Below are 26193 nucleotides of genomic sequence, written 5' to 3' on the forward strand. Positions count from 1 at the left end.
GCGGTTCATGTGGAAAACGAATGAATGAATAAAACCCCTTCTTTCTTTTTTTTTTTTTAAACTTACAACCTTTCGGTTGATTCGGGCCTTGTTCCCACAGGGAGCTGGCAGTGCTGATGCTGTGACAGCGAGCACAGGGGTTGATCTTGACAGAAGAAAGGCTTCGGGGATCTCTGCATAGCACAGGCCTCGCTTCATGCACGCCGCGCCACAGAAATGTTCACACCTCAGTAAGAAATCAGCTTTTGAAATGAACGTTACAAAGTCAGCAGCCTTTTTTTTTTTTTACCCTCTCTGCCTCAAAGCTTCTCAAGTGTTGTGCCGAGAGGCGATACGAAGGGAATATCTCCCCATTGTAGATGTAACGGTGTGTGCAGCACACTGTGTGAACTCACGGTGGCGTCACTGTTCATTGATGACACGTCCGTAAAATGTGTACCTGGGTGATTCTTCGGTTAAGGGTGTTTTTCTGGCCCTGTGATGGCCTGGTGGCCTATCCAGGGTGTCTCCCCGCCTGCCGCCCAATAGGATAGGCTCCAGCATCCCCATGACCCTGAAAGCAGCATAAGCGGTTGGATAATGGATGGATGTGCTTTTGACGGCTGTAGAAGTATGAGCACCACCGGGGAACTGGGTCGGGCGGGCTGGGCTTGCACCGCGGCTGGTGGAGCAGTCGCCCGCCTCTCTCCACCGCCGGAAAGCCGTGGCTCTTCTCGTGGGGCCCCCTTCCGCCTACGGCACATCCACATCGTGGTGGTCGGGGCGTCTGCATGGGGCGGTGTCAAACGCCGTGTTAGAACGCGGACCGATGGAGGGGACTTGGTATGATGGCGAACCAGCAAAGCACCGGGCCCTTCTCGCAGATTTCACCACCTACTCCTGCCCCCCCCCCCCTCCCTCAGCCCCTTGTCCACTTTTTAGCATTTTTCAAAATTATGCAGTGGCTGCAGTTAGACTCAGACTCGGGGGAGAAGTTACACTTCTGGTCACGACTCCAAAGCAGAAATCACATCCATGCGATACGTCGGTTTCAGGCGACAAATGTCCCCTTTATTATTGTCTGGCGGTGAATCAAAACAACATCATTGACAAGACCGTACTGGATCAGTCGAGGCTCCATGCAGGATTGGCTGGGGCCCTGGTTAACAAAGGCCGCCATTGGTACTGTGCCCTCACAGAGTAACGATAAAAACTTTTACAATCCGCTGTGGCGACCCCTGGAAAAACGGAACAAGCTGAAAGAAGAACGAATCAAAACAACAGTTGGTCAAGTTCGCGACAATATGAATAGTACTCCAGCCCTGTCTTCGCCGCAATCATCACGGAAAGAGCGATTACTCTACTTAACCAATGTGATCATATAGTTTGAATGATACACATGTAGATACTAGCTAACAAACCCACGTTACATGAGCCCGTTTTCTCATTCTAAAGTACGACAGTCTGCTAGCTAACATCATCATCAGTTCCGTAACCTGTGGAGGTCGTAGGAGCACAGCTGATGCCTCAACAAGTCTCTTCCACCGTTCCCCATCCATCGCATCTCTCCCCGCCTCCACTACACTCGTCTGTAGCCATTCTCCGATGTTGTTTGCCCAGGTTTTTCTCAGTCTCCCTCTCTTCCTAGTCCCTTCTACTAGGCCTTTGCAAGTGACCTTTCCGTTTGGCAAACGTGCCCACACCAGTTTAATTTTTTTTTTTTTTACCATTGTTAGTAAACTATCATGGTGACCAACAGCTTCCTGAACTCTGTTCAGCACCTCAGTGTTGGTGGCATGTGCTGTGTGTGGGATCTGCAGCATTCCTCTATAGGCTCTGAGGTCAAAGACTTGTATTGTTTCTCGGTAGCTTTTGTTAGGGTGCAGGATTCTGCACCGTATAGAGAGTTGGTATTATGGCGGTGCGGAGCAGCTGCATTGTTGACTTCATGCCAAGGTTTTTATCTTTCCAGATCGTGTTGAGCTTGGTCATTGCGCTTGTTGTGATGGTGATTCTGCTCCGAATTTCTTCTTCCGTCTTCGTTAATACCAGATCCAAGATATTTGAAAGACGTGACTTCAGGTTTTTCGCTGCCAACAATGATTTCCGATAGTTAGATAGCTAGCAGGTGTAACGGAGTTAGAAAATGCTTTTGATTAATTTCTTAATTTCCAAATAGTATTGTAGCGAATTCAGGGGGCAGCTCGGGAATCGCCGCATCCGGGACGCTAACCTGTGGCTCCCGCACCACGGGCGACAACGTTAACCGGTCGACTAAAGGGTCCGACCCGTTAGCCAAGGGCTAGCGAGTCTATTTATCTGCGCATGTTACGATACAACATTTATTACACGGCAGAAAATACGCAATAAACATACCCGGCAATGAATCAAGATAACCGTTGGTCCAATAGTTACAATATGAATAATACTCCAGCTCCTGTACGTGAAAATAAAATACAGTCAGATGTGTGTTGAGAATGTTCGCGACAGCCATTCGCATTTCATTAGCTAGCATTAGCATTAGCTACATTAGCTAGCATTTCAGAACGTATTCAACTAGCATCAATATAGTCGATAAAAATAAGCAGATTAAACATTCACAACTGTGATCTCCATGCAGTGTGATCTATGTACATTCATAAGGCACTTTACAGTCAGGTAAGACTTGTAAGCAGATTATGACATATGTATCATGAAACAGAAGCGGAGCTCATATTTTGATGTACCGCCTTCGCCACAATCATCACGGAAAGGAAAAGACTGTAGCTGACCCCCAACTCGAACAACCAGTAATAGCCAGGGTATACCAGAGGGGGCATCATTGTAACGTAACACAAAGCAATAAATATCAAATTAAATGTTAGTCCCTTGGGAATGTAAATGGAATATTTTGGCGAACTTCATACAAATAAATGCAGGTATTTTCATTCCTGCTACATTTGCTCCTTGTTATCTCCTCAGCAGGGTTGCGTGTCAGGTCAAGTCAGTTTTATTTGTATAGCCCAATATCACAAATTACAAATGTGCCTCAGTGGGCTTTTACAGCAACACAACATCCTGTCCTCAGACCCTCTCATCGGATAAGGAACAACTCCCTAAAAAAAAAAAACCTTTAACGGGGGGGGAAAAAATAGGAAGAAACCTCAGGGAGAGCACCAGAGGAGGATTTTACAGTCATTTACATTCCAGTCATTTAGCCGACACTTTTATCCAAAGCGACTTACAATAAGTGCATCATTTAATAGAGGAAATCAGGAGAACTACTAGTCATCAGAGGTCATAAGTGCATCTTCTCTCTAAACAAGCATCTAACAGCAAAACCAGTGCTAAAGTAAAAGCACGAGAAAGATTTTTTTTTTTTTTTTACTGAGTGACTACAGTAAGTGCTACAAGCAGGTAACAGGGTAGTAGTCCTTGAGGAGGTGAATTTTTAACCTGCGCCCAAAGGTGGGCAGCGGCTCCGCTGTCCTGACATCAGTGGGGAGTTCATTCCCCCACTGTGGGGCCAGGATCTCTCTCCCATGACGGACAACATGCAATGATGTTGTGTTTACACAACTTACACAACACAACATTGAAAGAGGGTAAGAGAATTATAATGGAATTATAAGATATATGAAGACTATGATGCCAAGCAGTGTCCTGATGCCACCGGAACAGCCCAGGACCCAAGCCACGCGACCACCATCACCATGTAAAAAAACAACAACAAAAAACAGGATAACAAAAATTATATGGATTTATAAGATATATAAAAAGAAAACGCGATGAGGGGAATGCCAAGCAGCGTCCAGGTGGCGACCACCGTCATGCTGCTTGCCATGTGTTGGGGGTTAAGTTAGAAGAAAGGCATTTTTTCTCCATTTGAGCAAAGGATTTGCACCGAAGTTTGGCGTGCTGACAGCCTCCTCTTAGAAGTGAGACCAGCTCGTGTGTGGTGGAGCATCAAAATAGCGCAGCCGTTTATATTTAAAAGCCATTCTGGGCTCCTGCTCCACTTAGCTGGCTCTAATGATCTCAGAGAGATATGTTTCTGGGTTTTTCTTTTCATGCCACTGCTCAGAGAGGCCATCTCAGAGCCGCACGTGGTGAAATGTACCATGTGTGATGGCTTGCTAGCCCGCGATGTCGAGAAGCAAGGGGCTGTCTCCGGTGATTCCAGGGTGTTGGACAGATCTGTAGATGTGCAGTGTGATACAACCCCCTCTCCCGCGTCCCTGTCGCTCTCCACCCCGACCCTCCCCTTAAACCCGCCACCAACACCACTGACATGCATACAAAATATCCCCCCTCCCTTGCAGCTTTGCCACTGTTACCATGGTAATGAGGCTCTGGAAGCAAGGGCCCGGAGCTTCATTAGGGCCTTTGTCAAAACACGAGGATAAACAGCCGCCATCCAAAAATATTACAGCATCCCTCGTGCCCTCAGAATGAGGCTTTGTAAGGTCCTTATCCAGGCAGCTGCTGACCAGAGCCATGCGCTTGGTGTCGGCGCAGCCCTGTCTAACCGTCCACATATTTGTCCTCTGCACAACAAGGACATCACCAAAGCTGTTGCTAACACCCCTGCTCAACTTCTGTCTCCCCGCTCTCTGTACTTAAGATTTGGCACCACTTTACAACAACGCGTACTTTATAAAGGTTTTGCAAGTGGGTGCTTGTTACTCTGAACACAGATCAGTGCTAGGATGCAACACGTTACGACTTTGAAGGCTAAATGCGCAAAGGTCGATTTGACACAGTAGCGATTAGGGCATCGCGATATTGGGAAGAACTTGCATTGCGATATTTTTCTCTGCGATATGAAAAAATACAAGAATTTACCAGATGACTGTCCAAAGTAACGGGGAGTGCAGAAGAGAGGTGAAGAAGAGAGTGCAGGCAGGGTGGAGTGGGTGGAGAAGAGTGTCACGTTACAATGTTTTAATGCCAAGATGTTTTGTAAACTGATTTTTGATACAGCCCTGTGACGGCCTGGCGGCCTGTCCAGGGTGTCTCCCCACCTGCCGCCCAATGGCTGCTGGAGTAGACTGCAGCATCCCCGTGGCCCTGAGAGCAGGATAAGCAGCTTGGATAATGGATGGATGGATGGATGGATGGATGGATCTTCACATTGCACGTCCGGTTATGTGACTATTGTGCATGCGCACATCGTGACGACGATGCTGAAACTATATATTATATATCGTGCAGCCCCCGTAGCCACGGCAACTACAGTTACGGGAGTTACTTTTAGGGTTAAGTTTGGGGGGTGCTTAGGGATTCGGCTGTCATTGTCCGAACACGTGGTTTCCTGAGCGAATGTCTGGAGAAATGGGCTCCAATCTCGCAACCCCAAAACTTGTCTTTGCGTTATAACATGTTATTACTGATTAACCCGCAGGTAGTAGACGAGTTATTAACGGTGGTTAAAGTAAACGGTGTCGACTCATAACTAATTACCTTTTGCTTTTTTCGCTTTGTTTTCTATTTTTATGACTGTCTCCTTGTTGTGGGGCGCTATCTAGAAGGTGGGCGTACCCTTCTGAGTCGAAAAGTGAACCCTGAGGGGCGAAGAGCGCCTGTCCTGTCCTGGAAGGGCGTCATCCCAGGGTAACCGGTCTGTACATGTACTGCCTGCCTCACAACAAAGCGAGATGCTCGGCGACTTAGTCAGATTCACTCCCCGCCTCGCTGAGTCACGCCACACTTCCTTTTTTCTTCTTCTTCTTCTTTTTTTTTTTTTTTTTTTTTGCTCCTTTGCAAACGTGAAAGTCAAGTCTAGTCAGTTTTATTTGTGTAGCCCAATATCACACATTACAAATGTGCCTCAGGGGGCTTTACAGCAACACAACATCCTGTCCGTAGACCCTCTCATCGGATAAGGAACAACTCCCTAAAAAAACCCTGTAAGAGGGAGAAAAAAGAGGGAGAAAGCTCAGGGAGAGCAGCAGAGGAGGAGCTCTCCCCCAAGACGCACAACGTGCAATGATGTTGTGTTCACGCAACTTACACAACACAACACTGAAAGAGGATAACACAATTATAATGCAATCATATAATATATGAAAAATATGATGTGCAGGTGGCGCACAACAAAAAGGTTCTGGGTTCGAGCCCCGGGGTAGTCCGACCATGGGGGTCGTCCCGGGTCGTCCTCTGTGTGGAGTTTGCATGTAGGTCAGGTGACTCGGCCGTACTACATTATCCCTAGGTGTGTGTATGTGTTTGTGTGTGTGTGTGTGCCCTGTGTGATGGCCTTGTGGCCTGTCCAGAGTGTCTCCCCACCTGCCGCCCAGTGGCTGCTGGGATAGGCTCCAACACCCCCACGACCCTGAGAGCAGGATAAGCGGTTCGGATAATGGATGGATGGATGATGCGCAGGATGCCAAGCAGTGTCCAGACGCCACCGGAACAGCCCAGGACCTGAGCCACGCCACCAGCGTCACCACGGCAACAAAAAACAAAAACCAAAAAAAAAGCCACACATCTGAGTAAGAGGATACAACACTGAAACAGGATAACAAAAATTGCATGGACTTAGAAGATATATAAAAAGAAAATGCCATGAGGGGGATGCCAAGCAGCGTCAGGTGGCGACCACCGTCACCACGGAGACCTGGGAGGAGGACCGACTGCTCGTGCACACAAGGGAGACTCACGTGACAGCATTCACACACACACACAAGAAGAGAAAGGAGAAGACGTCATTCAGAGAGAGAAAAGACATGTGAGAGAAGAGAACAGTTTGTAATAGTCAGTAGTCCTCATCAATTAAGTCATCAATTAGTCACAATCTATACAGTCTATATAGTCTATATAGTCTATAAGTCTATATAGTCTATATAGACTTATAGTCTATATAGACTATATAGTCTATAAGTCTATATAGTCTATATAGACTATAAGTCTATATAGTCTATAAGTCTATATAGTCTAAGTCTATATAGACTATATAGACTATATAGACTTATAGACTATATAGACTTATAGACTATAAGTCTATATAGTCTATAAGTCTATATAGTCTATAAGTCTACACGCTATAGTCTGGTCGGCAGAACGGTGGTTGGTAAATCCGTCGAGGCAGAAACCGACCCGCCATGCAGGACAGGTTGTGAAGCACTCGACTTAAAGGCAACTGGTTGTAGGTTGAGACAAAAAGACGAGTTGTAAGTAAGTCGTCCACACGCATGCCGGGAGGTTTGTGGGACGTCCACGGCGGGACGGGAGAGTCCACTCCGTTGCTGTGGGGGTCAGCCAGAACCGAGTCTCTTCATTTGACGTGGTCCTGTGTGCCTCGTGCTTTTGTGTGGCGTGTTTTCATGCGTGTGTGCGTACATGCGTTTTTCTGTGTGTGTGTGTGTGTGTGTGTGTGTGCATTTTCCCTCAGGGCTTCGGTTGTGTGTCCGCTCGCGTCACGTCAACAACACCCACAAAGGAAGACCGTCACCTCCCGTCTGTTCTCTAATAAAACGACCCAAACCCGCGGGGAAATCTATTTCCTGTCAGCGTGACGTCATATTCGTTCATCTGTTTATTTCGACAGCAACCTGCTTGTGTGTGCGTCTGCTTCCTCGTAGCAGCCTTACACACAATTCGTTGCTTTTTGGTTTGTTTTTTTGTTCTTTTTTGAAAAGAGCGCACTGGGCCAGACGCGACCACGTGAAACGATCGATTGATTTGCCCCCCCCCCCCAGCCCGCTGAAGGGGTAGTGGTCGCCTGGTCAGGTTTGCGCTGTGTGTGTCGGTCCGGCGAGTGAGTGAAGGTGCAGCAGGGCTGTGGAGGTGGAGCCCGTCCCGGCTCGTATCAGCAGCTCATGGGTTTCACCAGGCTGCTTCTCAGGGCCATGGGAATTAAAACAAACATCCAGGCTCTGGTTACTGCGGCCATTTCCTCCCGCCAGCCCTCACCCCGCCGTCTCTCCACAAGCCCCTATGAGAGCCCGCCACTGTGTGTCGATGCGAGTTTGTTGTGTGTGTGTGTGAGAGAGGGGGAGAGAGAGAGAGGGGGGGGGACATGAAGTAGCAGAAGACCGGCTCGCAGTCCAGACACGCGGCGGACAGACTCGGCTCCCCACATAGGCAGCTTCTTTGTGCTTGGAGAGAGTTTGATGAAGGCCTGTGAAGCGGATCTGTTGGTGGGTGAGATGCTCAGTGGCTACAACCATACGCTTAATAAATGGGCATCTGGCATGAAAAGCCCATTTCCGGTTCTTTGCAAGAGCCTGTGGTGACACCCACCCTGGATCCTGGGATTTGCTGGGTTGACTTGTCACTGCAGGTGAGGCAAGAAGACACGGAGGAACAAAGCAGCGACTCAGACCTGTGTGTGTGTGTGTGTCTCTGTGTGTGTGTGTGTGTGTCTCTGTGTGTGTGACAGACAACTATAATATGCTGTTGATGATTTACCATCTTGTGTATTTAGCCGTGAACTTATTTCCCTGGCTGGGGCACTGAGAATAAAAACGTCTATAGTTTGTGAACCCTTATTGATAACGCATACTAGCTGTTGACCAGCTGACTACGTCTCTTCATCACCACACGGTCACATGCCACTTTTATGACCCGCCGCAACCTGCCCAAAATAATCTCAAGATAATTATTTGTGAAACGTGAAAATGCAGTTAGACGCCCACCTAGCGGCGGGTCTCTGAAACAACACCCAGTTTCAGGAACAGCGCTGTTGTGTGCCGACGTGCTGTGTAATGATTTTTCCTTTTTCTCCAATCCTGTGTGGGTCCTGTTTAGGAGGGGAAGAAGAAGTTCGACAAAGAGACGGAGAAATACTACTCCACACTGGAGAGACACCTCAACCTGTCGTCTAAAAAGAAAGAGGCCTTTCTCCAGGAGGTGAGGTCTGAACTGCTCCTCCGAGGAGCACGGCACCGTCGTTGAATAATTCTGTTGTAGGGGTTTGGCGCGTGTCTTAACTGTGTCTGCAAATAAGACTGGACTGCTTGAGTGGGTCTTTTATTCACTCCCTTTCTGAGCAAGCTGAGCGAGGGTTCAGGGGGAACACATAAGCCTTAAAATCTCGCTCGTCCACACACTGCTGACCCCAGTTGACTCCTGCCTTTGTCCGAATCCAAACCGAGGTTTGTTTTCTGTATTCTCAGGCTGACACGCAGATTGATAAGGAGAGACAACTCTTTTATGACGCCTCTCTCGAGTATGTGTTCAAAATACAGGAGGTGCAAGAGAAGAAGAAGTTCGAGTTCGTTGAGCCGGTAAGTGACCTAACGGCTTTTTGCTTTTCCGCTGGGCGTCCTTAGGGTTTGTATTAAAGAACAAACATTTGCTCATTTTGATTTATAGTCTCGATGGGGGGGGGGGGGGATCTTTCAATTTAAATTCCGTGTTAAATTCATTCCCTCCCTGTTTTTGCAAGGATGTTGCTGTTTGTCTAGCCAGGTACCGCCGTGGAACTGTATAGGGATGGGAACCCATTAAGATACTGGTACCCAGCGTCCGAAATTAGCAATCACCAAGCGTCGAATGCGGATGGATTTTCCATTTGGCGGGTAAATCTCGGAAGGCTATCTGCCACATGGCGGGTAAAGCCAAATAGTCACATAATAGAAAACCGTGCTGAGAGTCTACCGCATTTTGGTGATACGGGTGCACTGCTGCAGGCAGCTCTGCGGCAGCTTCTGTCCTCTGCTGTCTGTCAGGGTTTCACGGTGGGCGGGGCTGAGCTCCAACACACACACACACACACACACACACACACACACACACACACACACGTGCATGCACACACACGTTGACACACACTGTCAGTTGCTGTCAGTCTGCTGCTGGCTACCGTTGGGCTAATTAAACGGCTGTGATGTGGCAACATTTACGAGGAGTCGTCCAACCTTAAAACCCACCGACGAAAGGAGGACGAGGCAGCGGGAGCACCCACAAAAAGAAAGTTTTGTGATAAATGGAGGTTTGGAGGTAACGGCGTTTCAAGAGGCTGGCTGCAGTTTGATGCTGGGGCTGTGCTGATGAATTGTTGTGTGTGTCTGTGGGTTAACTGCTGATCATTGTATTAATATAATGATCAATATATTAATATAATGATCAATATATTAATATAATTTTGCTTCAAATGTTGCAGCGGCCTCTTCTTTAAGTTTGCATTCAACATAATACCTCATTATCTCAATGAAATGTACTGAAATGAGTGTGTGTGTGTGCGTGTGAAAAAAAGCAATTTATTATTTTGACCGGTAAGAAATACACGCTTGGCCGGTGGATTTTCTCATCTCGCCACCTCGGCCGGTGAGTCAAAAAGTTAATTTCGGACGCCGCTGGTACCAAAGTGGGAGTTACACATCGGACCGATAAGATCTGTCACAGCGGTGCTTGTTATCAACGCCACATTTGGCATGAAGATAGATTTGTCATTTTTCACAGCCGGTAACGCAGCCAGCCAAGACAGGTCATGTTTTTAGGAGAACGGGCTGAAACGCCGGTTCCTGTCCAGAGAAACCATTAAACGCCTGTGTCAACCACTAATTGCAATGCTTCAGCGCTATTAGTCACTATACTTGTTCCAGTACATTATTCCGTATGATGCTGTTGTGCATGTTAATTGACGGTTGTTAGTCACAATAAAAGCATTCTGTTTATCAAATATGACGGTGGTGTTAATATTTTGTAATTACCCACCATAATTAACTTTTTTCACACCACGGCAAAGAAAAGTTATTGTTGATTGGCATCGTCATCAAGCATCAGTATCAGTAAGAATTATCAGCATCAGTACCGATATAATAACATTCATGGGGCGTCCAGCTGGCATGGCGGTCTATTCCGTTGCCTACCAACACACGGATCGCCGGCTCGAATCCCCGTGTTGCCTCCAGCTTGCTCGGGAGTCCCTACAGACACAATTGGCCGTGTCCGCGGGTGGGAAGTCGAATGTGGGTATGTGTCCTGGTCGCTGCACTAGCGCCTCCTCTGGTCAGTCGGGGTGCCTGTTCAGGGCAGAGGGGGAACTGGGGTGATAGCGTGATCCTCCCACGCGCTACGTCCCCCTGGTGAAACTCCTCACTGTCAGGTGAAAAGAAGCGGCTGGCGACTCCACATGTATGGAGGAGGCATGTGGTAGTCTGCAGCCCTCCTGGATCAGCAGAGCGGGTGGAGCAGCGTCCGGGACGGCTCGGAGAGCGGGGTGATTGGCCAGGTACAAATGGGATGAAAAAAAGGGGGGTGGATCATATAAAAAGATAAGTTATCGTTGATTGGCATCTTCATCAAGCACCGGTACCAGTACAGATATAAATAAATGCGTCATCACATCCACCCGTAGATGTGTGCATACGTCTCTCATACCTCTGTTGTCCTTATTAGGAGTCGGCGTCTCTATAGTCTCTCCTGCTTGTGCAGCTAGTGGGTAAAATGAGATGAAGAGGCTGCTGTCAAATACAACAAGATGATGCATAAATTGCAGTTTGGCGGTTCCATAAAAGCCCCCTTTTGCAGCTATCGGGAGGGCGTAGTCGATGCTAACAACTTCACTGGAGATCCTACCAGGAAGCATTAACTTCTGCAGGTATTAAGTGTCTGAGAACGTGAGACGGGAGTAAAGCGGCTCTTTAAGGAGCCCTCGGTCCCATTTGTTTACATCCACTGGCAGCTCGCCCACAACCTGGGCCAAAAATGTAAATCTGGCAGCCCTAGGGTCGTGTCGGGAGAATGACAAGGCGCAGCCTTGACGGTGATGGATTTGGGCACGGATAAGACGGCTCATCCTTGAACACTTCACATGCCAGGCCTCATCGGAGAAATCAAACCGGCGGTGGTGTCTTGCTGACTGAGAGCAGCTCACTCCCCCAGCTCTGCGTTGGAGGGCTTCCCTGTACAGGATCCGTTGACCCCGCTAGCAACACAACTCTGTTGTGTTTTTTCTTTTTGTTTTTTGTTTTTTTACAGTAGTCCAGCCTGCCGCCATGCAACATGCAGGAAAAAAATGATCGATAGCTGTCAGCTACGTACAAGCCAAACTTGCCAAAACGTATCTTGAATGCTTTTTATTACAAGGGCGATGCTCAGTTTCTTCCTATTGGAGTGTTTATATATATATATATATATATATATATATATATATAAATTTATTTCTGATTTTTCCCTTTTTCTCCCAATTCAGTGGCCAATCGATCCCTATTTTAGTTCAAACATCCACCCTCGTACTGCATGCTTTCTCCAACTGCGTCTCTCCGGCCGGCAGTCTCGAAGGAGACGCCTCCCCACTTTCGTGAAAAGGCGACTCCAGACCGAACCACTGCTTTTCCCCACACACACCCAGAGACGCATTCATGTGACGAACACAAGCCGACTCCGCCCCCCTCCCGAAGACAGCGCTGCCAATTATTGCTGTCTCACCGAGTCCGGCCATAATCGGATCTGACGAGACCGGGGCGCAAACCCCGGTCCCCAGTGGGCAACTGCATCGACACAAAGCCGATGCTTAGACCGCTACACCACCGCGGACCCTGGAGTGGGTTTTTAACTCGGTTGCACTTCGCTTTTGCAGCTTCATCAATATTTAAACATGAGATATTCCTCTTTTTAAAAATTGAATGTGAAATGAGCAGTTTTTTGTTTTTGTTTTTTTGGGGGGGGGGGTTCCCTTTTTTCTCCCCAATTGCACTTGGCCAATTACCCCGTTCTCCCGAGCCGTCCCGGTCTCTGCTCCACCTCTGCCGATGCGGGGAGGGCTGCAGACTACCACATGCCTCCTCCCATACATGTGGAGTCACCAGCCGCTTCTTTTCACCTGACAGTGAGGAGTTTCACCAGGGCAGGATCACACTATTCCTCCCAGTTCCCCCTTCCCCCTGAACAGGCACCCTGACCAACCAGAGGAGGCGCTAGTGCAGCGACCAGGACACATACCCACATCTGGCTTCCCACCCGCAGACACGGCCAACTGTGTCTGTAGGGACGCCCGACCAAGCTGGAGGTAACACCGGGATTCGAACCAGCGATCCCTGTGTTGGTAGGCAACGGAATAGACCGCTACACTACCCGGACGCCCTGATGATTAGTTTTTGAAAAGTCAGCAAAAATTGAAATTAAAATGGATGCGCTCTATTTTTTAAAACAAGGTAGGTGATTTGATTGATTGTTTGAAAACTCTCTCCTTCAGCAGTAGCTGTATGGCTAATAGTTTAGCGATATTTAATAATAAATTGTTGGAAGTTTTTTTTTTCCTCCCCCAGTGTGAACATGCGCATGTTGTATTCTGAGACAGCGCTGGCCTGTGCCCATTATGCTGATGTAAAAAATGTGCATCTTGTTTTCGTATTCACATTGTCCTTTCTGCTTTGTGCGGTTTCCTTCCAGCTGCTGGCCTTTCTCCAGGGCCTGTTTACATTCTACCATGAAGGCTACGAGCTGGCTCACGAGTTTGAGCCCTACAAACAGCAGCTCCAGTTCAACTTACAGAATGTAAGCATAAAACCCACATATCAACACCCCCCGGGGGGGGGGGGGTTTGCACACAAAGGCAACCATCCACGTAATCAAATTCTGAGGCTTATCATACTGTGATGTAACAAGCAGGGTTTTCACGACTAGAGGGCTGTGTGATTACACGAGCCTCTGCAGCGCATTAGATCAATATTTCAAGATTTCCAGGGTGTTGTGCTGCACACTGTTACTGCAGCTCTTTAATGGCTCCTTGTCAAAAAATGAGTTAGACTTGGGGATAAAACTACAGTTTTTATCACCACCACCACCCACCCACACACACACACGCATGCATGCACGCACACATGCACACATGCATGCACAGCACATACACACACACACACACACACATTCCCATTACCATAACCTTGCCACTTGCAGCCCGAGGGCCCAAAATGTTCTTTGACACAAATGTCAGCTCAGATGCCCCCGACTGTTCCCGCTCCGTTAACCTGTCTGGATGCCCCTCGGATGTGCAAGGATCGAATACAGGCAGGGTTAGGTGTGTTAATCTCGGCATTTCTCAAGCTGGGGATCTGAAACCGTGTGACACGCTGACCTTTTCCACCGTGAACGGTGGGATTCACATGAGCATCAACGTCACCTGGGCTCTCAGTCCTCGTTTGGCACCATCCCCGGTCTGGCCCATTGTTATTTTTGATGGTTTATTTTTTAATGTCGTCTAATTAGACGTCTTCTCTGGGGTGTCTGGGTAGCATAGCGGTCTATTCCGTTGCCTACCAACACAGGGATCGCTGGTTTGAATCCCCATGTTACCTCCGGCTTGGTCGGGTGTCCCTACAGACACAATTGGCCGTGTCTGCGGGTGGGAAGCTGGATGTGGGTATGTGTCCTGGTCGCTGCACTAGCACCTCCTCTGGTCGGTGGGGGGTGCCTGTTCGAGGGGGAGGGGAAACTAGGGGGAATAGCGGGATCCTCCCACGTGCTATGTCGACCTGGTGAAACTCCTCACTGTCAGGTGAAAATAAGTGGCTTGTGACTCCACATGTATGGGAGGAGGCATGTGGTAGTCTGCAGCCCTCCCCGGATCAGCAGAGGGGGTGGAGCAGCAACAGTTGGGAAGAAAAAGGGGGTGAAACCCCCCCCCCAAAAAAATCTTCTCTGCATCTCTAAATGAGTTGCCGAGGAGTTATTTGTTCCATTCCGTAGGTACCGTTACGCAGCTACATAAACACAAGTCACTTGTCATCAACATTTTTTTATTCTTTCCATGTCGCCATCTGCTGGCGGGTGTGTCTGCACAGTCCTGTCAAAATGAGGCTTTTTTTAACCAGTTCTGTTGGAGAATAGTTTGAACTATGTTATGGCTTGGGGGGGGTGGTCTGATCTTTTGCCTGTGTTTTGCCGTGCAGACACGTAACAACTTTGTAAGCACCAAGCAGGAAGTGGAGAAGCTCATGAAACGGATCAAATCGGCAGACCAGGACTACAAACCTCCGGGCCAGTGGACGATGGAGGGTTTCCTCTACGTCCAGGAGAAACGTGAGCTGTTTGTCTGCTAGCCAGGCCATCTCGCTCCTCGTAGCGAATTACTGCATGGTCTTACATCCATTAGCAGGCTCCCAGGCCTCTGCAGAGGAGCTGCTCTCACACAGAACCCATAATTCAGTCTGTTTACCCATTCACTTTGATGTGCTCTTCAACAAGAGCGGAAATACTGCAAATGGTAGATCTTTATCTGCGTCTGTAGGCAAAACAACTCTTGATTTATGGAAGTTTAATTGCAAACTAAATGTCAGAAGCCGTTCCAGAAGGATTTGTGATGTGGCTTCTTCTTTTCTCTCTCTCTCTCTTTCCCACAGGTCCTCTGGGATGCACGTGGACACGCCACTACTGCACGTACGAGAAGGGCAGCAAAACCTTCACCATGAGCAACAGTGAAAATAAGTCCGCTAGCAAACAGGTAGCGTGGTTTTGTTCAACTTCCTCCGGTTTGTTTCCACAGAAGAGTGCAATAACAACAGCGGCGTCTTTATTTGTTCGACACTTCCCAAACTAGGGTTCGCAAAATGCTTCACATGTAAAAGAAAGACGTTCTGAGACAAGCGACAACAGAAGACCAAAGGCAAAAGAAGAAGAAAGCAGCATAGATATGAGAGATGATGAAGCAAGATAGAAACACATCAGAAGCCATCTGAAAAATAACTGACTTGATAAAAATATACTCAGTAAAGTTATTACAGTGCTACAGAAAAGGCCTATAGGAATAATATGCAGTGTTATCTGCATTATTAAGACCGACTCCAACAGGGGACCCCAACGTACAAAAAATGTAGACATGGAAATTCAGTGGAAAGAAAAGTTGTTTAAAAGCACCGAAATTCACTAGTTATAAATATTATATTAGGAAAGAAATCGATTGAGCTAACCTTAAAGGGAAAATTCACCGATTTCCGTCCTTCTCTCTGTCTCTGGCAGGGACAGCACATGAAAACACCTGCAGATGTTCCCGATCGTTTCTGCGTCTTTGCAGCTGCAGTGAAACAAGTTTTTTTCTGGCCGCCAAGTGACGTATGATCACATCAGTTGGCAGCCAGAAAAAGTACATACAGCTCAGTGAAGTTTCTAATACTCTAATCTACACCGTCTGATCTATGGTGGGCAGCACGGTGGCCCAGTGGTTAGCACTGTTGCCTTACACCAAGAAGGTCCTGGGTTCGAACCCCAGCCCATTCCAGGTCCTTTCTGTGTGGAGTTTGCATGTTCTTCCCGTGTCTGTGTGGGTTTCCTCCAGGTGCTCCGCTTTCCTCCCACAATCAACAAGACATGCATGTTAGGGTTAATATTCCTGTCTGTGCCCCTGAGCAAGGCAGTGGAAAGAAGAACTGGAGTTGGTCCCCGGGCACTGCAGCTGCTCCTGTACAATAGGATGGGTTACATGCAGAAGACAAATTTCATTATAACCGTACATCCATCCATCCGTTTTCCCAGCCGCTTATCCTGATCAGGGTCACGGGCTGCTGTAGCCCATCCCAGCAGTCATAGCGTGGAAGGCAGTGAGACACCCTGGACAGTTCGCCAGTCCATCTCAGGGCAAACACATTCTCACCTAGGGACAATTTAGTAAGTCTGATTCACCTGACCTACATGTCTTTGGACTGTGGGAGGAAACCGGAGCACCCGGAGAAAACCCACACAGACATGGGGAGAACATGCAAACTCCACACAGAGGACGACCCCCAAGGTTGGACTACCCCGGGGTTCGAATCCAGCACCTTCTTTCTGTGAGGCAGCTGCACTAACCACTGTGTGCCACTGTGCCGCCCTATAACCACACAATGACAAAATAAAGTGGCTCTCTGCTTTCTACTCCAAACACACTGTTCCAAAACACATCCTCGCTCTCTCGGCTGAGCTACATTACCGATGACGTCCCATAACGCTGGCTCAGACGGTTTTATGGACGACGATACAGTCTTACACGCAATGCATTCTGGGACGTGTAGGCGTTGTGTGAAAGACTGTGAGCAGGAGAACACTGATTTCCCTGTCAGTATAGTAGACCAGTGTTTCCCAACCCAGTCCTCAAGGACCCCCTATCCTGCAGATTTTCTGTGCAACCCTGAACTGGTACCTGTTTGTATTATTCAACCAATCAGCAATGAATTATGTCAGATGTTGCACACCTTACATAATTAAATGCTGTGAGATGATTGGTTGAGTAAGTACAAGCAGGGCCACCTATGCAGGGTTACAATGAAAATCTGCAGGATAGGGGGTCCTTGAGGACTGGGCTGGGAAACGCTGTAGTAGACGGTGAGGACTTTACTGCTTCAGTCGGCTGCGTTACTCATCGGTACTGGTTGCGCAAAACAATTGGTGAAATTTCCCTTTAATGCGCTGGAGATGTGAGTGTTGTGTGGTGCGCTGTACACACTGCCTCGTAAGCAGAGTTACACCTACTTGAGTTTACACGGATTTACTCACACAAGTGGGCTGACAGTGGACAGGCTAATACTGAGTCAGACAGTGTGTAGCTTACGGCCTCTGCTGCGGTCCCTCGGCCTACACCCTCCGCACCGACCGGCGGCTGAGACGCAGGACTGCTGTAACTGCTTTTTGCTGTGTTGAGTGCACATTGCCACGGGCGCATTTAAAGAAGCTGTTGTCTTCATAAATGTGCATTTATTTTCTATATTTACCCGTGTCTTTATTGAATTTTGTCTGTCTCCAGAATGGTCTGGTCATGAGCCCGGCGGAGATGTTTAAGCTCAAGTCCTGCATTCGGAGGAAAACAGACTCCATTGACAAGCGCTTCTGCTTTGATATTGAAGTAGTGGAAAGGTCTGTGACTGTTCATACGTCTCCTCTGTATGTTCTTAACGATGTCCCATCACCTAACGTAGACTGAAAACGTGAGCAGAACATGCGTTCAATTAGAGACAGATGCCATCTTTTAAAACGACTGGGCGTCAGACTGCTCTTGAACTTTTTTTTTTATGTTATGGAGATAACTGGTGTCTATTTTGTTGATTGGCCACTGCTCTTGACATCCATTGGACTAAAAAAAAATACCTGAACACCTTCATAACAAACATCCATCATCACATTTGATAAATTCTTTACTTGGTTTTCAATATTTCCCTTTTTCTGAGCGTCAGCTCAGCGGGCTGACGAAGCAGCAGGGTCTCTACGTCTTCCTGTTTATGCACAAGGTTGTGAATGGATGGAGCACCAGCCATCATGTTCTGGTGGCTTTTGGGGGTTTTAAAGGTGTTTAAGTTGCAGATATACTCCATGTCTTGAGAAAGTGGCGTATCAGAAAATAGTCCATCCGGTATCTCCGTAACCGCTCTGAAAAGCCAGGAACAGTCTGACTTGATAAGTAGTCCCAATGCATAACCAGGGTAGAAGTGTAGAGCATCATCCCACCCTGTAAAAAGTGACATTACCAGGGGGCGTCCGGGTAGCGGAGCGGTCTATTCCGTTGCCTACCAACATGGGGAGCGCTGGTTCGAATCCCTGTGTTGCCTCCGGCTTGGTCGGGCGTCCCTACAGACTCAATTGGATGTGGGTATGTGTCCTGGTCGCTGCACTAGCGCCGCCTCCCCCCTCCCCCCCAAACAGGGGTGCCTGTTTGGGGGGGAGGGGGAACTGGGGGGAATAGTGTGATCCTCCCACATGCTACGTCCCCCTGGTGAAACTCCTCACTGTCCGGTGAAAAGAAGCGGCTGGTGACTCCACATGTATGGGAGGAGACATGTGGTAGTCTGCAGCCCTCCCCGGATCAGCAGAGGGGGAGGAGCAGAGACCGGGACGGCTCGGAAGAGTGGGGTGATTGGCCGGGTACAATTGGGGAGAAAAAGGGGGAAAATCCAAAAAAAAAAAGTGACAGTAGCTTCAATTGCAGTGGAACGGCAGTGTTCTGAAGCGGGTGGTGGGATGAACCTGTTGGTGACACTGTGGCTCTTGTCTTCTACCCAGACTAGATGCCGCCGGAGCGTGCAGGAGCTGTTGTGGTTTAACCAAAAGTTCCAAAGAAATTAGACAAATAAAAAATCCGATGGATCCCATTTAATGTTTTGCCCACCAGTCGATGGCAGTTTCGGATGTTTTCAGCTCTGTTTGTGTCCAGCATGTTACTCAACATCTCCCCTTTCTCCAAAGGTTGTGTTAACGTCTTTGTGTGCTTGACGGAGACGTTTGCTCTCTCCCTCTCAACCCATTTCATGTTTTTTTTTTCTGTGTTCATGTTAATGTAGAAATGACATCTATCGTGGAACTCTTTTCAGACCACTTCAATTTTTCTGTAAAGTCCGGTATGTGAGCTGACCTGTGCTGCCTTTGTAGAGCAGTTGCATGTGCTGCATGTGTGCCACTAATCCTCTCATCCACCGAGACTCAAATCCAGACCTTCTAATGAAATCCAATCACCTCCTGTCACCGCATCAAACCAGACCTCACCCGGGCGATGGGGGCTAGCGGATAAAGACATATATAGCCTTACGGGATTACTCAAGCTATCTGCAGTTGCTTAAGTACCACATTGATTTTTCTTATTCTGAGAAGCAAGTGAATAACTGAATACTTCACCTCCTGATCGGAAAAAAAAATGGTGGAACAACCTCAAGGCATTTGGGAACAACCATATTTGATTCCTATTTAACGTCTTACTGGGGTACAGGCCAAGGAGATGCCCAAAGATTGATGTGAAAATTTAATACCAGCTGCCCCTGGGAGAGAAAGTGGCTGAATTGATCAAGTTTAATAAGTTATGAGGGTTTGATATCAACGTGTTACCGTCATGTGCGTCTCAGAATGTAGATTCACAGCTTATTATCTCACTGCGCTGTTTTCGGCCCCGGCCGGCACTGCCAGGGGTGGCACGCCTCTCCCTCTATGAGCGCTGCTGAGCATGGGCGATAGCTCCAGTTTACTCACAGGACAACACATTTATCATCCCGGCGATGCTCCCAAGGTGCTTGTTTCAGCCACAAGGACAATGTGGGCCATGCTCCAGTCAGCTTCAAGCTCATCCATTCATCCTCATTACATTAAACATGCTATTACACCGGCTGCCGAGCCAGAGTCGGGGGGGCCCGGACCGTCTCGGCCAGGTCACCGTTAAGAGCAGCTCTACATGGCTCTCAGCTACTGTAGTACTAACTAGCACACAACGGGATGGGGAGGGTGGGGGCGGGGTTTGGTGTTGTGGGGGGCGGGGCTTACTACTTACTATTCATGTGCCAGCGTTTGAAGTATGTGTGTGTACCACATGTCGAAATCTGGTTACTACAACTGAGTGAAAGCGCTGCTGAGTCTCATTTCGCAGGCGAGGCTCAAACCAATTTCAAGGACCCCAGATACTGAGCGGGGTCACACCAGGCGTGAGAGGAATTGGCTGTTGGAGACATTAGCGTAGCAACAGATGTGCACCTGCAGACAGCCGCTGTAGATCACAGAGACGATGAGGGCATTTTGCATGTTGGGTGTAAATAAAAACAACAACATATATATATATATTTATATAATTGCACAAATCTGGTGTCAGGCCTTTTAATTCAGAGCTTTAATCAGTTCTTTGAATCAGTTTCTTTAATCATAAGGTTGGGCACAGTTTGAAGTGAATGATTTACGCAGGTACACAACTTTTATGTTGGTCTCGGCCAGCGTGCACGTGGCCTCATCCAGGGCCCTCGGGGCTGTAAAACCAGCTTCTCTCTGATTGTTCCAGGCATGGCATTGTGACACTACAGGCGCTGTCAGAGTCCAACAGAAGATTGTGGCTGGAGGCGATGGATGGCAAGGAGCCGGTGAGGAGCTCTCCCTCCCCTTATTCCCTTATCTCACGCCGGCTCTTTGCAGGCCGGCTTTAAAAAGGTTGACAGAGAGACAGCCCAGAACTGAATAATTTGCCACTTACGCCCTCTTTGGGTTATTTCAAGTTAGGTCCAGCTGTAACCCATCCCTTTTACGAAAGCCAAGAAGGAGCATTTCCCTCCATTTGGGTGAAAGATTAATGTCACTGATCAATATTGGCTATGCTCTGCCTCTTTCTCACCTTTGAGAAATGCCTGGAGTGGAATACTGTGAGGAGGCCGTCTGTCTTGCTAGTATAGACGGGGACGGATGCGGAAGTGGTGGGTGGGGACCAGACTGCTTATGTGATCAGTTGGGCAGTAACATTTCTCGTGTCTGTGGACAAGGGTACTTGGACACACAAGCATTACGGATAGCACGCCTATTATTCAACCTGCAGTACTTCTGTGTTAGCTGATTTATCATAGGAATAAGGATGTCATCAGATCTGTAAAGAAAAGATGAGGATGATGATGATGACTTCATCCAGGACTTATGCTGGACATGTCATTTTTTTCCACTCAAAAAACTCACTGGGTATGCAAGAACAGGAAAGCAGTGACATTATTTCCTGGTTCCAAACACAGGGATGAGCTGTTGCGCGTATGAAGTATTGGACTCCTTAATGTGGTGGTCTTCCAGTGTGTGTTTTTGTAAACTTTATTTTGTTGTTGCAGATTTACAACCTCCCAGCCATCCTGAGCAAGAAAGAAGAGAGTGAGTGTTGTTTTCTTGATCTGCATCTCTTTGATCGGGGCCGAGGCCCTTTTGAAGGAAAGCCTCGTCTCACATTAGCCACACAGTAACAGTGTTGTGTTGCTTGCAGCGCTTCTGTCCTCCTCTGTTCATTAACACAATTCTTCAGCACGCCCACGCAGCCGGCTTACCGCCGTGCCCTGCAGCACCAGGGCTGCCTCTTGTTAGTCGCACCACAAGCGGTGGTGGTTGCTTTTAATTCTTGTGTGAATGCGTATTTAACCCCTGATGCCCACTGATCTGTTGTCCCCCCCCCCCCCCCGTCTCCCCGTCCATGTGTTGTCCACAGCCTTTCTTAACGATGCAGGTTTCAACTTTGTGAGGAAGTGCATCAAGCTGGTGGAGACGAGAGGTGAGACGGCTCACAAGGTTAAAGGCAAAATTCACCGATTTCCGACCTGATCTCTGTCTACTGCAACAGCACATGAAAAACACCGGCGTCTCCGTGGAACCGTTAAAACCGAGTTTGGTTTTTGTTTTTCTGGCCACCAAGTGACGTGTGATGATGTCATTTGGCGGCTGGAAGAACAGCTTAGATTGAAGATTCAATAATTGCCATATGAACTTTACAGTTGATTTGGGATTTATTTCGATGTGCTCAAAAATAACAACAGTAGGGCGGCCAGGTAGTGTAGCAGTCTATTCCGTTGCCTACCAACACGGGGTCGCCGGTTTGAATCCCTGTGTTACCTCTGGCCTGGTCGGGCGTCCCTATAGACATAATTGACCATGTCTGCGGGTGGGAAGCTGGATGTGAGTATGTGTCCTGGTTGCTGCACTAGCGCCTCCTCTGGTCAGTCGGGGCACCTGCTCAGGGGGGAGGGGGAACTGGGGGGAATAACGTGATCCTCCCACGCGCTATGTGCCCCTGGTGAAACTCCTCACTGTCAGGTGAAAAGAAGTGGCTGGAGGCTCCACATGTATCGGAGGAGACATGGTAGTCTGCAGCCCTCCCCGGATCAGCAGAGGGGGTGGAACAGCAACCAGGATGGCTAGGAAGAGTGGGGCAACACAGTACAATTGGGGAGAAAAGGGGAGAAAAAAATCCAAAAAAAGATAACCGTGAACATATAACCACACAATACGTACAAGGAGTGTCCACAATAACATACTGTTACAGTTATGATGCAGTTAATGCAACCACATGTCCCTCATGGGACAACCACATGTCCCATGCCCTTAAAGTGACAAATTAAAGGGCATGTGCTGGAGGAGACTATACTTGTACAGGGTTTCTAACACTCTGATCTACTGTGAAGACACTGTTGAAAAAACACATCCTGCTTCTCTCGGCTAAGCTACGTTTCCCATGGTGTAAATTATGTCCCGCAACACTAGTGCAGAGGAATTTATGGACGATACAGAGGCTTGCACCTAATGCATTCTGGGACATGTAGGCGCTGTGGGAAAGACTGTGCGAGAGAACGCCGATTTCTCCATCAGTATAGTACACAATGAGGACTTTGTTGCTTCAGTCGACTGCATTACTCGTCAGTACTGCTCGCACATGCAGAAAACCATCGGTGACTTTTCCCTTTAAGTAGGTTGTAGTGTGCCTGTCAGAACACGTCACATTCCACATTTATTAAGATGTTACATAACAGTAGCCATGGAGTGTTCGTGTTCAATTTTTATTCACTTATGTGGTTGTAACTTAAGGTGCATATCAGATTTCTCTAACTTTGTGTTCTGCATGACACAGGAATCAACACAATGGGACTTTACAGGATCGGGGGGGTGAACTCCAAAGTGCAGAAGCTGATGACCACTGTCTTTTGTAAGTGAACCCTCATATCAGACGGAGTGGATTTCCAGAGCTTGTTGGAGCAGAACATACCTAGTCACATCCTGTTAACTGGAGTCAGTATAGCCCATTTTAGTGTTAATGAAGTACTTGTGAGGATAGTTTAAATACTTGGGGTCAGCCGTCCAAAGTAACGGGGAGTGCGGAAGGGAGGTGAAGAAGAGAGTGCAGGCAGGGTGGAGTGGGTGGAGAAGAGTGTCAGGAGTGATGTGTGACAGAAGGGTACCAGCAAGAGTTAAAGGGAAGGTTTACAAGATGGTTGTGAGACCAGCTATGTTGTATGGTTTGGAGACAGTGGCACTGATGGAAAGACAGGAGGAGAAGCTGGAGGTGGCAGAGATGAAGATGATAAGATTTTCACTGGGAGTGATGAAGAAGGACAGGATTAGGAAGGAGTATATTAGAGGGACAGCTCAGGTTGGACGGTTTGGAGACAAAGCAAGAGAGGCAAGATGGAGATGGTTTGGACATGTGTGGAGGAGAGATGCTGGGTATACTGGGAGAAGGATGCTGAATATGGAGCTGCCAGGGAAGAGGAGAAGAGGAAGGCCAAAGAGGAGGTTTATGGATGTGGTGAGGGAGGACATGCAGGTGGCTGGTGTGACAGAGGAAGATGCAGAGGACAGGAAGAGATGGAAATGGATGATCCACTGTGGCGCCCCCTAACGGGAGCAGCCGAAAGTAGTAGTAGTAGTAGTAGTACTTGTGAGGATATGGCTCCATCCCTATCCAGACTATTTTGAGGGTATTTTGCCATAAGTGGTACGTGTATGTAGCAGAACTACTTGTGTTGTGTTTTATCTGTTGGTTTTTCCTCGACACACGTTGGTGAACATGTTTGACGTCCCAGTGACAGGAAGAGACGTCAGCGAGGTCCAACATTATGTACATACCTCATCTCTCAGCCAGTTCTCTGACGTAACCTGGTCACTCTAAGGTTCGCCTCCTTCTCTTTAATGGTTGCAAGCGATGCACAGTGTGGCGATAACGCCTCCCTGTGGTATGACAGTGTAACAGCATCTGGTTTCAAATTCCTCATTTACAGAGCAATGACTCCAGTAAATATCAACAAATATTTCATTCGTTTGAACCGTTTTTCCCAGTGAGTCATTACAGTCTCGTTCACAAGCAAATCGCCCTTTTCATTCTCCTAAAACATGTTTTGTTGTCAGTTTTCATATTGCTTCGTTCAAGGAGCCTGGCCAGTTTCGTCAGCTCATTGGAAAGGTTCTGTCAGCCCAGTCAGGGCTCAGTTGTAACTGTGGAAAATGTGCTTTCTGCAGCATCCAAAGCTCCTGTAGATATGGACCTGGACCCGGAGACGTGGGACAACAAAACCATCACCAGCGGCCTGAAGAATTACCTCAGGTCAGCTCGCCCCAACAGCTGTGTCTCCTTAGCCGTTATAGATCATCATTACCTGCATAATGCCTCTTCAGACTCCTGCCTGGTGTTAGTCACCCACTCAGTGGTGCACAAAAAAAGAAAACAGGTCACTGTTCACCCCATCCGATTAAAAGACCCCATGTCACGCGGAGAGAAATGACAAGTGTTTTCCTTTCTTCCACCAGGTGTCTCTCTGAGCCACTAATGACCTTCAGGCTCCACAAGGACTTCATCATGGCTGTCAGTAAGTTGTGAAACAGGCGGACTGGCGTCGGGCCTGGCGTCTCTTAGGATGTCCCCGCTGTGTGTTGAACATGTGATGTGTGTGATCTGTGTGACGCTGGTCACCCAGTCGACTTTAAAACGATTCATTACGGGCGTCCGGGTAGCGTAGCGGTCTATTCTGTTGCCTACCAACACGGGGATCACCGGTTCGAATCCTCTGTGTCACCTCCGGCTCGGTCGGGCGTCCCTACAGACACAATTGGCCGCGTCTGCGGGTGCGAAGCTGGATGCGGGTATGTGTCCTGGTCGCTGCACTAGCGCCTCCTCTGGTTGGTCAGGGATCCTGTTCAAGGGGGAGGGGAAACTGGGGGGAATAGCGTGATCCTCCCACGTGCTACGTCCCCCTGGTGAAACTCCTCACTGTCAGGTGAAAAGAAGCGGCTGGTGACTCCACATGTATGGGAGGAGGCATGTGGTAGTCTGCAGCCCTCCTGGATCAGCAGAGGGGGTGGAGCAGAGACCGGGACGGCTCGGGAGAGCGGGGTAACTGGCTGGGTACGACTGGGGAGAGAAGGGGGGGGCAGTTCATTATGAATCAGGACTACGTTGCTCTGAGAATCCATCATGTTACCAATGCTGACCCTGACACTGCCGCCTGCTCTGCTCAGGTTTGACCTCACGTCTGTGTGACAGTTTGCCCTCGTGTCGTCACCCCTCTGACTGCTGTTGTTGTTTTGTGCTCCTCTGTCTTCCAGAGTCAGATGACCAGAACTACAGGGTGTGCGCCGTCCATGCCTTGGTCCACAAGCTTCCTGAGAGAAACAAGGAGATGCTGGAGCTCCTGATAAAACACCTCGTCATGTGCGTCATGAATAATTCACTCCTGCCCCCCTGAACCCCAGTCTGTAATGTACCTTACATGCGTGGGTGTAGCCGTGTGTGTGTGTGTGGGGGGGGGGTTCCCTGTGACATAGAGAGAACGAGCGAGAGAGAGAGGGAGAGATAATGTGACATATAGAGAGAGAGAGAGAGAGAGAGAGAGAGAGAGATAATGTGACATATAGAGAGAGAGAGAGAGAGAGAGAGAGAGAGAGATAATGTGACATATAGAGAGAGAGAGAGAGAGAGAGATAATGTGACATATAGAGAGAGAGAGAGAGAGAGAGATAATGTGACATATAGAGCGAGAGAGAGAGGGAGAGATAATGTGACATATAGAGAGAGAGAGAGAGAGAGAGAGAGATAATGTGACATATAGAGAGAGAGATAATGATGAA

At 48.3% G+C, this 26193-nt stretch overlaps 1 protein-coding gene across 6 annotated transcripts in view; it reads left to right on the forward strand.

The window, feature by feature from the left end:
* Window positions 1-26193, forward strand: part of LOC130115561 (rho GTPase-activating protein 42) — a 121927-nt gene that overhangs the window by 82189 nt on the left and 13545 nt on the right. For 4 of the 6 annotated variants that reach the window (XM_056283265.1, XM_056283266.1, XM_056283269.1 and 1 more), the window contains exons 5-18: window positions 8710-8811; window positions 9078-9188; window positions 13300-13404; window positions 14799-14928; window positions 15249-15349; window positions 17621-17730; window positions 19149-19205; window positions 20621-20699; window positions 21423-21462; window positions 21791-21853; window positions 23204-23278; window positions 24589-24673; window positions 24877-24935; window positions 25672-25777. In XM_056283265.1, coding sequence (XP_056139240.1) covers window positions 8710-8811; window positions 9078-9188; window positions 13300-13404; window positions 14799-14928; window positions 15249-15349; window positions 17621-17730; window positions 19149-19205; window positions 20621-20699; window positions 21423-21462; window positions 21791-21853; window positions 23204-23278; window positions 24589-24673; window positions 24877-24935; window positions 25672-25777 — 1223 coding nt within the window. The remainder of the gene's footprint in view (window positions 1-8709; window positions 8812-9077; window positions 9189-13299; window positions 13405-14798; window positions 14929-15248; window positions 15350-17620; window positions 17731-19148; window positions 19206-20620; window positions 20700-21422; window positions 21463-21790; window positions 21854-23203; window positions 23279-24588; window positions 24674-24876; window positions 24936-25671; window positions 25778-26193) is intronic. The other 2 variants (XM_056283267.1, XM_056283268.1) reach the window with 1 other exon arrangement.

The sequence above is a fragment of the Lampris incognitus genome, chromosome 7 (genome assembly GCF_029633865.1).
Source record: "Lampris incognitus isolate fLamInc1 chromosome 7, fLamInc1.hap2, whole genome shotgun sequence".
Classification (NCBI taxonomy): Eukaryota; Metazoa; Chordata; class Actinopteri; order Lampriformes; family Lampridae; genus Lampris; species Lampris incognitus.